The sequence below is a fragment of the Sphaerodactylus townsendi genome, linkage group LG04, assembly GCF_021028975.2.
Source record: "Sphaerodactylus townsendi isolate TG3544 linkage group LG04, MPM_Stown_v2.3, whole genome shotgun sequence".
Lineage (NCBI taxonomy): Eukaryota > Metazoa > Chordata > Lepidosauria > Squamata > Sphaerodactylidae > Sphaerodactylus > Sphaerodactylus townsendi.
The window spans coordinates 110,294,792-110,308,290 of NC_059428.1; the positions used below are offsets into that span (position 1 = coordinate 110,294,792).

Sequence of the window (13,499 nt, forward strand, 5' to 3'; positions counted from 1 at the left end):
TCTCCCCAAAAATCACTTTTGGTCCCACGAAAGTTAATTTCCAGGGTCCTAAGACTTGTAAGGATTGATAGCTACGTAGATCTAGTGACTGCACTGAGGAGGGAGAAGAGTGAGAAACTGTCCTCCAATTCTCTTCCCTCAGTGGAGCTTAATCTTTCTTGAAAAGCTACAGATTTTTCTCACCCAGGGAAGGACCATTAGAGCTAGTGAGTGGATCAATGTTGGTTCTTGGGCAACATATAAAAGTATTGCTCCACAAAGCATTTTGCTTCAGTCAGAGGCTGTTTCTGCACGGGCGGTAAACAGCAGCACAGGGATGGCAAAAAAGCCATCCCTGGGGAGGCGTTCGCACATGCTCGTGCCACCCAAGTGGCGCGGAAACGCCATTTTTGAACCTCGCTCCATAAGCGAGGTTTTTCAAAAGTGGCGCCTTCCACCCGCTGCCTTGTGAACAGAAGCAGGTGGAAGGCGGTGTTTCCCTTCCACCTTCTCCGACCGGCTTACCTGCTCCTGCTGGCTTTCATCGTGCTGTGGAGGTCAGGGAACACACTTCCTGGCCTCCATCTCCAGAGCCATCGCTCTGGCCAGGGGTGTGTGTCCCCTGGCCTCCACAACGCGATGGAAGCCAGCAGGAGCAGGTAAGCCGGTCAGGGATGGCACAGCCTGTGCAAAGGCTGCACCGTCGCCTGCGCCCCTACTGGGACCGTCTATGCGAACGGTCCCGTGTGTGTGTGTGTGTGTGTGTGTGTGTGTGTGTGTGTGTGTGTGTGTGCGTGTATCAGCATAATTTATGCCAATGCACCCCTGCTCGCTGGCCATGCAGAAACGGCCAGAGTTAAAACTCTGAGCAGTCTAACAGGAAGTTTCTCCACATTAGGTATCTGAGGCCAGTTCATGAATGTAGCTTCCGTTTTGAAAGAATTCCATTTTTACAGAGACATGCACACCCAGAACATATCGGCTGGTCCACACACTAACAACATTGTAACAACAAGGTTGTAAATGGGCTTTACAGAGAAAATTATATTGAGTTTTCCAATTCAGTCTATCTTTATTGCATCAGTGAATAAGCCATAGCAACAACGATTCCATCAAAATAAAACAAGAAATTTCCACACATTTTCATAAAAAATTAAAAATGTATGACCATTTAAAATATCTCAAAACAAAACCACCTTACAATCCAAATGGATAATGGTCCTGAGTGGAGTCACTTCTTCATCTGCTAAGGTCGTGTGAAGAGACATTTTATCAACTATTGGTTATGTTTTCAGTTGGATGGGTTCCATTTTTATGGGTTCCATAATTAGAATAACCCTGATCCCAATCATATTTGGTGCCCGTGGAAGCCAATAAAACATCCACATCAGATGCTGATGAAGAATACCTTAAGACATATTCTCCCACTCACCAACATTTTCTCCCTCTTTCTTTTTTAGCATCATGCATAATTAAGAGTCCTGGGGAATGCAAAAGCTTGCATTCAGAGTGTACAGTGCCAGTTTTACTCAAGCTTATAGTAAAGTCCCCGTTAAGGATAAATCACTTCTTGCCCTAGTCTCCTGGTAAGTAGACAAGAAGTCTGATCTAGAATTTAACATCTGTGCAACAAACTAAATGAAGTAGCAGATCTCAAAAAAGATGTTCACCAAGAAAAATGTCATATTATTTCACATCCAGGTTTTGGGGAGGAATTTTTTACCTTGATTGTTCATGTTTATGTAGGACGTTTTGAGTTTAGGGTTCAAATTTGAGTGGGTTATTCAGTTTCCAGAGGTTCAGGACTATTATTTTCAGTGGTCAGCTATTTATAAAGATAATGACACCAAATTTGTACAGAACATAATCCTCCCTATCAGCTAAAGACCCCCTTGCCCATCTCTTTGAGTCTCAAGCATCAGGGAAGGTTCTTTGAGCTGAAGGAAAATACCACTGTTATCAGAACATAGCCACAGGAATCAATCCAGTATAATTTTCAACAGTAGTTCTAAACATTAATGCATTATGTCATATGTGCGTGTGTGTGTTTACAATTGTATCTAAACCTTAACAATTCAATGAAATGTTCTCTTCTCCTAGAAATAGTATGAGTATCTGCTATATCTGGTATTTCTAACCTGTTCTCTGCAGAACATGTCATCTGGGCTCTTTGTTGCCAGTATACCACTTCTGCTGCTAAGCAACAATGCTAAGAAACATTATACATTTAATCCCTAACTATTAAGTCTCAAATATTTGGGGTCCACTTTGTGTGTGTATATGCTTATAGAATTTAAAAATTAGCATACAAGTCTGTTCAATCATTTATTCTGTTGCAGACTCAGTTAAGTCTTATTGTAATCTTTGCAGTGCTCTAGAATTAAACTGAAATAAAGTAGAGGAAGCCTGCCAATCTATAGATTCTTCAGAGACCCCATAACCTCCAAATCTCAATGCATACTTTTTCAGATAGTATTGCCAGGAAACAGAATTAAGATAATCCTGCATGCAGCTTATCCAGGGGACCAGACACTGTCATAGAATCGTAGAGTTGGAAGAGACCACAAGGGCCATCCAGTCCAACCACCTGTAGGCACAGACAATCAAAACACTCCCAACAGATGGCCATTCGGCCTCTGTTTAAAAACCTTCAAAGAAGGAGATTCTAGCACCCTCTGGGGCACCATATTCCACTATCGAACAGCCCTTACTGTCAGGAAGTTCTTCCTAACGTTTCTTCACAGTCCAAACATGCCATAGATTATATGGCAGGCTTCTTCCCTCAGATGTATTCACTCTTACTATAAGGTCTTTCAGTTATTTGTAACAGAAAAAGTGCATTTCAGCTATTTTTCCTCATCACGGTATTTCCTTATATCTCTTCCTTGTAGATATATTTCTATGCATTAAGTTTTTTTACTTAACTTCAACCTGGTCAGTTTGGCCAAGTGATCAGGTAGCCTTGGCACCATCTTCAAGGGCTTCAGTAAGGTAGACTTTGTAAAAAGCTTTTTAATTTAGCATTGCCCTTAGTTGTGAGTTCTAATATCTTCATGCATGCCACTACTTTGAAAAGTAAAATTGCACTGCAGATGAATTACATGGAACTATAACCATTTCACCACATAACCCTAAATCAAAGGGGCTTGATGCTTCAGTCTGAAAATCTAAAAGGTGATGAAGAGTCATTAACCTCAATTTCAAAGACATCTCCAGAGACTCAGCATTCTTGTCTACAGACAGTACCTCACAGATACTTTTGGGTATACATCCCTTCTGTATACCCAAATTCAAGCAGGTTCCAAGCAATGGGAGTCATTTTCACCCGAAAGCAACATTCCATATTATTCACTTGGATACCAGCTCTTACATAGCTAAAGGGTTAATGAGATAGAAATATTGGCTTACTCCCCAAAACCCAATGAATCCACGACTGAAGACCAAATTCGAAATGATGGGGGCAGGCACACGTCCACTCCATTCACATAGAGAATGTCTAATTTTACTCTAGGGGTGTATCTATAAAAAAACATAGCACTTGTAGCAAGCACTGGGATTCTTCCATAGCTACACCCCTGCCCAAGACAGACAAAACCAGTCGTCTACTCATTTGTCTCATCATTGGGAGGGGGGCTGGGGCTGGCAAGTCTTCTCCAACTTTAAGGGCAAAAGAAGCTGCAAAGATGTTGGTCACAGGTGAAGGGGTCATCTGAGAGGCACCCTTCCTGCCAATCCCAAGCTGAGAACAGAGCTTTATCAGCACACTGAGCCCCAGCAAGTCCCCGCAAAGGGCATGGCCAAGTGATCCAGACTCCCAACAGCTCAAGAGAAGGGGCAGGAGGAGGCAATGCTGGTAAGAGCAAAGTTGGAAGCAGTAGAGCTGGGAGTTCCAGGTCAAAGAGGTGAAACAGAGAGGGCCCAGAGGTAGGAAAAGACAATGGATGGGTCTACCTGCCTGGAGTTGGAAAAAAGTGGCAGCAGATGAGGTCACCTCTTGCAAACAGGATTTCCTCAATGGCAGGATCCACAGGGAAGACAGCAGTTGTGCCTGCCTTGCTTGCACCAATCCCTGGTGAGATCCAACCAGTCACTCCTTCTCTCCTGATCCATCATGTCGCTGCTTCCAACCTTCCCCTCCTGCCCTGGGTAAAGAGGGAGGCAGGCTGAGCCATGCAGCACCGGCTGCCAGGGTCAAGCACATCACTGGAAAGCCACTTTCTGCCCAGGCATTTCTCCCTGCCAGGCAAAAATGTGGGGGAGGATCTGGTAGGGATTGGAGGCAAAGTGAGGCTTTGATTTCCACTTCAGATGAATGGCACGGCTATGGTGGGAAGGCAGACAGGGATTACTGTAAAAATGGTCTCTCTGTGTCTCCTGGCTTCTCCCCATAACTGAAGGGTGACTCCCCTAGGACCCCCACAACTCCCACCTTGTCCCCACCAACCCAAGGGTGACTCCCCCAGGACCACCACTGCTCCCTGACTCCCCCAGGACCACCAGCTTCCTCTTCCTCATCTGAAGGGCAATGCTCCCTGGACTGCTCTTGGCTCCCCCTGTGAAGGACAACTTCCTTGGGACCACCATTCTCACAGATCGCCCCCCCTCACCTGAAAGGTAACTCGCCCAGGATCACCACACCTGCCGGCTTCCCCCTCCAGCTGAAGGGCTATTCCCCCACGACTGCTGTGCCTCCCAGTGTGCTCTGACATGGCTGCTGGACCAGAGAGGATCTTTGCCATTGGCAGTTTAAACAGTAAGTATATTGTCTGCATATGTGCAGTCAATGCTGCTTTTTCAATTGGAGATATTTAAATCCCCATTGTTTTATGTTCAGAGTTATCTGCAGCCCATAACGGTCCCCCAACTCTGCAGAAAACTTGTTGGGGGTAGTCTGCCCTTCATCCATGGATTTAAGTATCCACAGCAACAGGGCAGGGTTGGGAATTAAGATATACAGATAATTGAATGCCAATGCAGTGTTTACTAAGCCACAGGTTTAAACATGGTTTGTGGTAAAGAAACAAACTCCACTTTGCCCAACTGGAGTTCAGTTCAACAATTCCAAAATTAAGGCACCATGAATAACCCCCCATTTTCAAAAGGTGGAAGGAGTGCATGAGAACAGCAAACAAGTCAGATTCGTGTCCATCACAAAAAGAGGTTTGTTATGACATCTAAATGCAGCTCCAGTTCGATAGTGTATCAGAATCCCAACCTACTGATTGCTCTCTTGCTTATAAACCAGGACAAAAGAATAGTTTGTAACAATAGTTCGCAGGGAATGTAACATAGTTTATGGTTCAAACAAACTTAACAGACAACCTATGGTTTGGCACAAAAGCAAACATCTCTAATTAGATTTCTACATGGAAAGGAGGGAGGGGAGAGAGTAAGTATGCATAAGCTCAAGGGATCTCCATAAATTCATTCAGGTAGCTCAACACATGGTTTGTGGTTGTATCTGAACAATACTCTTGTTTGAAGAAAAAAGACTGCCACTTTGGAGGATTGGATCCCACATACTCACAAGATTGTTGTGAGGAAAACCCATGAATTCATAATATTCAAGATCTCAAGATCATTTACAGAAGCAAGTTGAGTGCCTGCTGTGGTGTGAGAGGCTCTCCCTCAATAGCTCACTCATCAGGAAGGTGAGTGTGCACTTGCTTCCTCTCAGCAGATGAGTGGAAGCAAGTCATCTGCCTGGCAGGCAGCAGGCACACCCTGGTGATTGCCCAATTGGATCTCTAGATCCTAAAACACAAAAGTATGATGGAATTTCAAAAGAACTGTTTCAGAGAGTAGTTTGTTGGTCTGCAGTAGAACAGTTAGATTAAAACGCACTAGTAACTTAGACACCAACAAAATTTTCAGAATACAAGATTTTGAAAATCAAAGTTCCTTCAATCAGACAGAAATCTCAATTTTTACTTGTGTCTGATAAAGGGAGTTTTGATTCTCAAAAGCTTATATCCTGAAAATCTTGTTGGTTTCTGAGGTGCTATAGGTCTCAGACCCAACTGAAATAAAGCAGTAATTCCATCTTGTGAGGTTAACTTTGTGAGTACATCATACCATGTGCAACTGTCGTTTTTTCAGCCTTTATACACTGGAACCCTAAGCCAGCAGTGCTCTGTGGTTGCCCAAGCTCCCACACAACTTCCACAAAATTTTTCTATAGGTTTCAATGGAAGAACTTTGCATTATGTTCCTTTTGGAGGAAATTGTCCTTTAGACTTTTGAAATCACGTGCTGATCCCAATAGAACTGCTGATGTACATATTTATCCTTTTCTGTTCTGAAAGAGGAGTCAGAGGTCGAAGCACTGACAGTCTGAAAACAGCCCAGCAAAATAGGTCCTGGTCTCGTATCATGTCAAATTTCTTCCAAGGACTCTGCATTCATACACACAGGAGCACAAAGTATTTTTTAAAAACCATTAACAGAGCTACACTTTTCAAGATTTAATTATTAATTAGGTCTCAGTTTTTAATGCCAGTAACACCTTTAGAATATTTACTAAAGCTCTCCTATTTGCCAGAACTAGTACATACAAATTTTTATTCTTACCTTTAGAGAATCAAAGCAGGCAATAACTCTTCCATTTTCAACCTGGCAGCTTTTCGGGGGATGTGCAAATTTGCATTCCTCATCAGAGCGTGAACAAGTTCCTCTTTGAAACTGTCTGCACACTTCTAACGTCAGCCATTTTGTGTCTCTTACAGGAGCGACATTCAAAGCCATAGTGTAAAACTGATTTGAGAGTGACTGAAATTACTCCAACACTGAAAGTCTTTCAAATAGCTCCCAGCAGTGATGATGTAAGAACCGTTTAGTAGAGTCCAATATGCACAAAGCTGAATGAGCAACTATTTATAAGCAAGTCTGTCAATCAAGCAATATGTGCCACTTGTAAACTTGTGGATGCAATATATTCATGCTCGATAGCATTTCTGGCCTGTTAATTGGTTTCGTCAACACACTTTTGTTCAGCTTCGTTTTCATTCGACGACACACCACTATAACATCTGAGCTTCTTGTATCCTCTGTGTTGACAGTGATTATATATGAAGGGTTATACATTCAGCTGTTTTCATGCCCAATCTAATCTTTTCTTCTTGCTTTTTTAATGCTGGAATCAGTTTCTCATCAAGCAGCTTGTAACTGCTACAGATGACATAGATGATAAGAGCAATATTTAGCTGGCAAAAATCAAATAGCAATGACAGAGAAGTTGTCTCTTGTACGTGACTTCACAAAGGCACTTTCAGTTCATTCACCTGTTGAAACAAAACAGTTATTCCAGTAATATTCAAAACTTTTTACTTTTTTTCTGGCAAGCTATTACACTTCATTAGCAGCACACTGTAATAGACTAAACTTTTCAAAAGTCATATATGAAACTAGGAAATATAATACAAACCCTTAGAAACAGAACTGGCAGGTCTCCCACTCCAGTAGGAGACCTCCAGCTGGGCAGCCCATCCCCCAATTGTTGTTTGGTAGGGTGGCAAGGGGGAAATAAATGGGAAATCACCATTAATCTGTCACTTCTGGTGCAAATCCAGAAGTGATAGGATGACATTCTAGGATTTCATTGGAACTCTATAGGTGGTTGTTGTTGTTTTTACCATAAAGTGACTTCCAGATTTGTGTGGAAGTGACATCACACCATTGGAGCAGTGGCAATTTACATGTCCCTGGCCCTCACATTCTCCCACCAGTTGCCATCATTGAAATAACTAATTTACACATACTTATCTGACTGACACAAGTTTTGGGAAATTTGGAAGAACACTGAAAAAACTCCCTATGACATTCCCTCTCTGGAATGAGTGAGATGAAAAATAAAATGTCACTCAAAATGTATAGTACAAAAAATGTTTATGTAAGACATTAGGCAATCTACAACACTAGATAATGATCATTCTTATATAGTCTCATCCAAAGGGTTTGAGTGGCCAGGGGTGGCACCGCTGCTGTACTGCCTCCTGAAGGTTTCCAGGCAGCACGGTGAAGCAGCGAGGCTCTGAAAATTCCCAACCACCTCACAAACTCCCATACCCAAAAGCGGACTCACAGCATCCTCTCAGATGGCATAACTCCAAGGGCCTGGGTCAGCATTCCCGGGTTGAAAGGCCAGCTGTGCTGGTTTCCCCCTGGATACCAACACATTTCTAAAGGCCAGCCTCCCTTCTGGATAAGACACCAATAAGATTTGCGGCCCCCACTTACCTCTCAGTTTTGCTCACTCTGCCGCCCCTTTTGGCAAATGTACTGGCGGGGTGGGTGAACGGGCTGGTGCGAACTCACACCAGTTCCGTAAACCTATTCCCACCCCATTTTGGATTGGGTTGCCCTACCTCATCATACCCCTTTTTCAAGAATATTTTTGTTGAACTGGAAATAATGCTGACAATTAATATGCTATAATGTATTTTTAATTTTATAAAGTTTAACTTAATATCTAAATATTCTAGTAGTCCTTCCTATTTTTACTGTATGAGAGAGTTTCTGTCCAAGTAATAGATTTCCTTTTGTTTATTACAGCCTCTTAGACAGCAAAAATTAAGACACATGTGCCAGGGTAGTATGGAGTACAGCAAGTACATCTGAGGGCGTTTCCCCACTCACAAGGATCCCCCCTATGCCGCACACCCAGGCATCCCCACAACCCCACGCTCTGCGCGGGGTCATCTGTGCCAAGTTTGCACTGCTCAGCCAGGGATGCCGTGCGCTTGAGGGGGACGCTAGTACAGCCGCAGCGTCGGAGCTGCGGCTTAGCACGGTCATCGCCCCTGTCGTGGGGAGTGTAGGGGGACCCCGCGCTACTTGAGGAGAGTAGCGCGGGGCTTAAGGTAAGTGGGGAAAGGCCCTGAGGTACTTGCAATTTTTCTGATAGAAAACAAATACATTAATACTTTAAAAATCTATAAATATGTCAAGTAGCATAATTTTATATGTTAACATTATGAATGATGTGTTTGTGTTGTTAAATCAGTAATAGATTTTGTAAGGATGTAAGTATTGCATACATTTCAATTTCCCCCAACATTTCCATTTTTTCCTCTGCCAAGGAAAACAAACTGTTTTCCCCAATGTGACTTCAAAAGTTCTGGAAATTTTATATGCCCTAAAGTAAACTGACCCACAGACTTAAGCCAAAAAAGTTCACATGCCTTTAAAAAGTTTCATTTTACAGACGCCAAAGGTGACAAAATATATACAAAGACTCAAACAGATAAAATCTACCTACAACAACGATTTTATTAAAATCAACCACTTCTTCACCAGGATTACTAAATCTGATATCCTGGTCTACTAGCTACAATAAGCAAGGTTTAGGTTATGTCTTGTCTCATGCTATTTACAGGATAGCAATGAGCTTATTAAGGAAATCTGAGTTTACTCTAAAGCTGGCTTTATATGATAACAGCACTGGTGAAGCTTATGTCATACAGGAAAGCAGATGGATAACACCAGTAGTAAAGGAAGCAGAGCTTGCTGCTACAACAGCAGAGAAAAATTCATTTATAGGAGACTAGATAATTGTGCATTAGGACAGATAATTTACCATATTTTGAAGTCTGCTACGATAAGAGTAAGGCAGGGGCGTAATGAGGCAAACTGTAACCTTGGGCAAAACCTGAGTTAAGATGCCGAATTTAGCCACTCCACCACTAATTTCAAATTTTTTTTGCACCAGGACATTGGTGCCTGCAGGGGGTGCTTTTTTAGACCTATCACCACCAAAATTTCAGCGCATCATTAGGAGATTGTCCTTATGCTATCCCCCAAGTTTGGTGAGGTTTGGTTTAAGGAGTCCAAAGTTATGGACTCCAAGAGGGGGGTGCCCCATCCCCTATTGTTTCCAATGGGAGCTAATAGGAGATGGGGGGCTACAGTTTTGAGGGTCCATAACTTTGGGGCCCCCCTGAACCAAACTGCACCAAACCTGGGGGTATCATTAGGGCAGTCTCCTGATGAGACCCTGAAAGTTTTGAGACTGTGCCTTCAGAAATGTGCCCCGCCTGCAACCCCCCAGTGATGTAGTCTGGAAGTAAGCTCTATAGGACTACAAGTTCCAGCATGCACTTGAAAGCTGGCCTGGGAGGGTAGCGGCAATTGTAGTTTGCCACCTTGGTGACAAATGTCACCACAAATCCTTTTTAAACTTTTTTTTTAAAAATGTTAGTTTTTTAAGTCAATTAAGCCCAAGAAGTTTACAAGATATGGATTAAAAACTGGTTGAGGAACAGGAAACAAAGGGTGGGTATAACGGGGAAGTTCTCACAATGGAGAGATGTAAGGAGTGGTGTCCCCCAAGGATCTGTTTTGGGGGACCAATGCTCTTTAACCTATTCATAAATGACCTGGAAGTAGGGGTGGGTAGTGTGGTGGCCAAGTTTGCAGATGATACCAAATTATGTAGGGTGGTGAGAACTGCAAAGGATTGCAAAGAGCTCCAAGCGGACCTTGATAAATTAGGTGAGTGGGCTAAGAAATGGCAAATGCAGTTCAATGAAGCACAATGAAAAGTGATGCACATAGGGGCAAAAAATCCAAACTTCAGATATACGCTACAAGGGTCAGTGCTATCAGTCACAGACCAGGAAAGGGATTTGGGCGTCTTAGTTGATAGTTCCATGGGAATGTCAACTCAATGCATGGCAGCTGTGAAAAGAAGGCGAAACTCTTATGCTGGGGATAATTAGGAAAGGAGTTGATAATAAAACGGCAAGGATTGTCATGCCCTTATATAAAGCAGTGGTGCAACCGCACTTGGAGTACTGTGTTCAGTTCTGGTCGCCACATCTCAAAAAGGATATTGAAGAGATAGAAAAAGTGCAGAGAGGGGCAACGAGGATGATTGAGGGACTGGAACACCTTCCTTATGAGGAGAGGCTGCAGCATTTGGGACTCTTTAGTTTGGAGAGGAGACATCTGAGGGGATATGATTGAATTCTATACAATTATGCATGTTAACACAGAGAAAATTTTCTCTCTTCCTCACAATACTAGAACCAGGGGGCATTCATTGAAAATGCTGGGGGGAAGAATTAGGACTAATAAAAGGAAACACTTCTTCATGCAACGTGTGATTGGTGTTTGGAATATGCTGCTACAGGAGGTGGTGATGGCCACTAACCTGGATAGCTTTAAAAAGGGCTTGGACAGATTTATGGAGGAGAAGTTGATCTATGGCTACCAATCTTGATCCTCCTTGATCTCAGATTGCAAATGCCTTAGCAGACCAGGTGCTCAGGAGCAGCGGCAGCAGAAGGCCATTGCTTTCACATCCTGCATGTGAGCTCCCAAAGGCACCTGGTGGGCCACTGCGAGTAGCAGAGTGCTGGACTAGATGGACTCTGGTCTGATCCAGCAGGCTAGTTCTTATGTTCTTATGACAGCAATACAGAAAACTCAATGCAGAACAAAGGTTCTTGGGCAAATTTCTGGGATCTTCCTGACAGGGCTGCAAAGATTTTTTGATGGGATATCAGCACCAAAATTTCAGGGTATCATCTGGAAACGGTCCTGATGAGACCCCCCAAGTTTGGTGCAGTTTGGTTTAGGGGGTCCAAAGTTATGGACCCTCAAAGGGGGTGCCCCATCCCGCATTCTTTGCTAAGGAGATGGGGGCTACACTTTTGAGGGTCCCTAACTTTGGACCCTCTGAACCAAACTGCACCAAACTTGGGGGGTCCCATCAGGACAGTCTCCAGATGATATCCTGAAATTTTGGTGCTGATGCGTGCAAAAATGCATTCCCTGCAGGAACATCCCAGAAATTTGCCCAAGAATCTTTGTTCTGCATTGAGTTTTCTGCATTGCTGTCAATGGGGGTTGCAGGGGCTGGGGGGGAGGGGCACATTTCTGAAGGCACAGTCTCAAAACTTTCATGGTCTCATCAGGAGACTCCCCTAATGATACCCCCAGGTTTGATGCAGTTTGGTTCAGGGGGGGCCAAAGTTATGGACCCTCAAAACTGTAGCCCCCATCTCCTATTAGCTCCCATTGGAAATAATGGGGGATGGGGGCACCCCCTTTGGGAGTCCATAACTTTGGACTCCCTGAACCAAATCTCACCAAACCTGGGGGGTAGCATAAGGACAGTCTCCTAATGATGCGCTGAAATTTTGGTGCCGCTATCCTAAAAACCGCGCCCTCTGCAGGCCAAAAATGGAAAACCACTAAAAATACCCAAAAACGAACCCTGCATTTTGATGCCCACCCACAAGATGGAGCCCTGGGCAGCTGCCCACCTTGCCCAATGGGCATTACGCCCCTGGAGTAAGGCATCCCTTATGTCCCCACAATGAAAATGCAGACAAACCACAGGAGGGTGCCTTTGTGACTTCTATTCCCAGAGTGACAAGACTGTCATCCTCTAACTGAGAAGGGATGGCGAGGCTGATTGTCTGCCATAGCTAGGAGACTGACAGTCTAATCCTGGGAGGGGGGGGGGGGGGGGGGGGGAATCCCCCTCTGGAGTCGGTGAACTCTTGCAGCAGCGGAAATGCCCTTTCTGCTGGTGCAGCAGAGGGGTAACTTACAACTGCGTGGCTACGTGGCACCTGATTCGAAAGCTGGCTTCCTGCACCACGGGAAAGCTCTCTGGAGGAGCAGCGCAGTGCCAGGGTGAGATTTGCCAGCGCAGTGCCAGGGTGAGATCCCCGCCTGCCCGCTCTGGATTACGCTGTGAGTGCTCTAGCCCACAAACTTTATAATCACATTGCTCTTCAAGTTCCTTGTTTTGTGAGCACCAGTGGCCATGTAATGGCTAGTGTCAGACTAGGATATGGGAGACTCAGGTTTGAATTCTCTCTCTGCCGTGAAAGTTGGTGGGGTAACCTTGGCCAGTCACACACTCTCAACAAACTACCCCACAGCACTGTTGTCAGAAAAGAGTAGAGGAGAGTATGCTGCTTTGCATCCCCAGTGGGAGAAAAGGCATGATATAAATTAAGCAAATAACTTTCCTAGCAACATGGCCTAATGTGTAATCAAGTCCACCTGATAGGGTTCCTAGCTCCTGGAGATTTTGTCAGTGGAGCTTGAGAGAGACAGGATTTGAAAAGGGAAAGGACTTCAGTGGGGTATAATGTCATAGAGTCCCACCATCCAAACTGGCCATTTTCCCCAGAGGAACTGATTTCCCTTGCCAGGAGATCAGTTATAATAGCAGGAGATCTCCAGCCACCACCTAGAGGTTGGCAACCAGATCTGCCAGGTGATCCTGCTATCTCCAGTTACTTCCTAGGATATTAATGCAGTGCTATGGTTAAAAGAGTATAGTGCTAACTAGCATGAATTATGCCTTTTATCACAGAATAATTTTAAATTTTACTAAGAACTTTATGTTTTGAAGCAAACATAAAAACATGTATTTAGCAAATGATGTGTGGTTCTTCCTTCTCCATCAAACAAAAATTATGCTTATGTTTGCTGTAACAATTCAGAATTTCAGATAAAACAGACAACTAAGCATCAATTTATTTCATTACACTTCTAGGCTG

General features: G+C 43.8%; 1 protein-coding gene across 10 annotated transcripts in view; it reads right to left on the reverse strand.

The window, feature by feature from the left end:
- MBNL2 (muscleblind like splicing regulator 2) overlaps positions 1-13,499 on the reverse strand; it is a 107,882-nt gene that overhangs the window by 65,190 nt on the left and 29,193 nt on the right. For all 10 annotated transcript variants that reach the window (XR_007244203.1, XM_048492737.1, XM_048492738.1 and 7 more), the window contains exon 2: positions 6,550-7,259. Coding sequence is in view for 9 of the 10 variants with exons in the window: in XM_048492737.1 (XP_048348694.1) it covers positions 6,550-6,723 (174 nt within the window). In the remaining variant the exon portion in view is untranslated. The remainder of the gene's footprint in view (positions 1-6,549; positions 7,260-13,499) is intronic.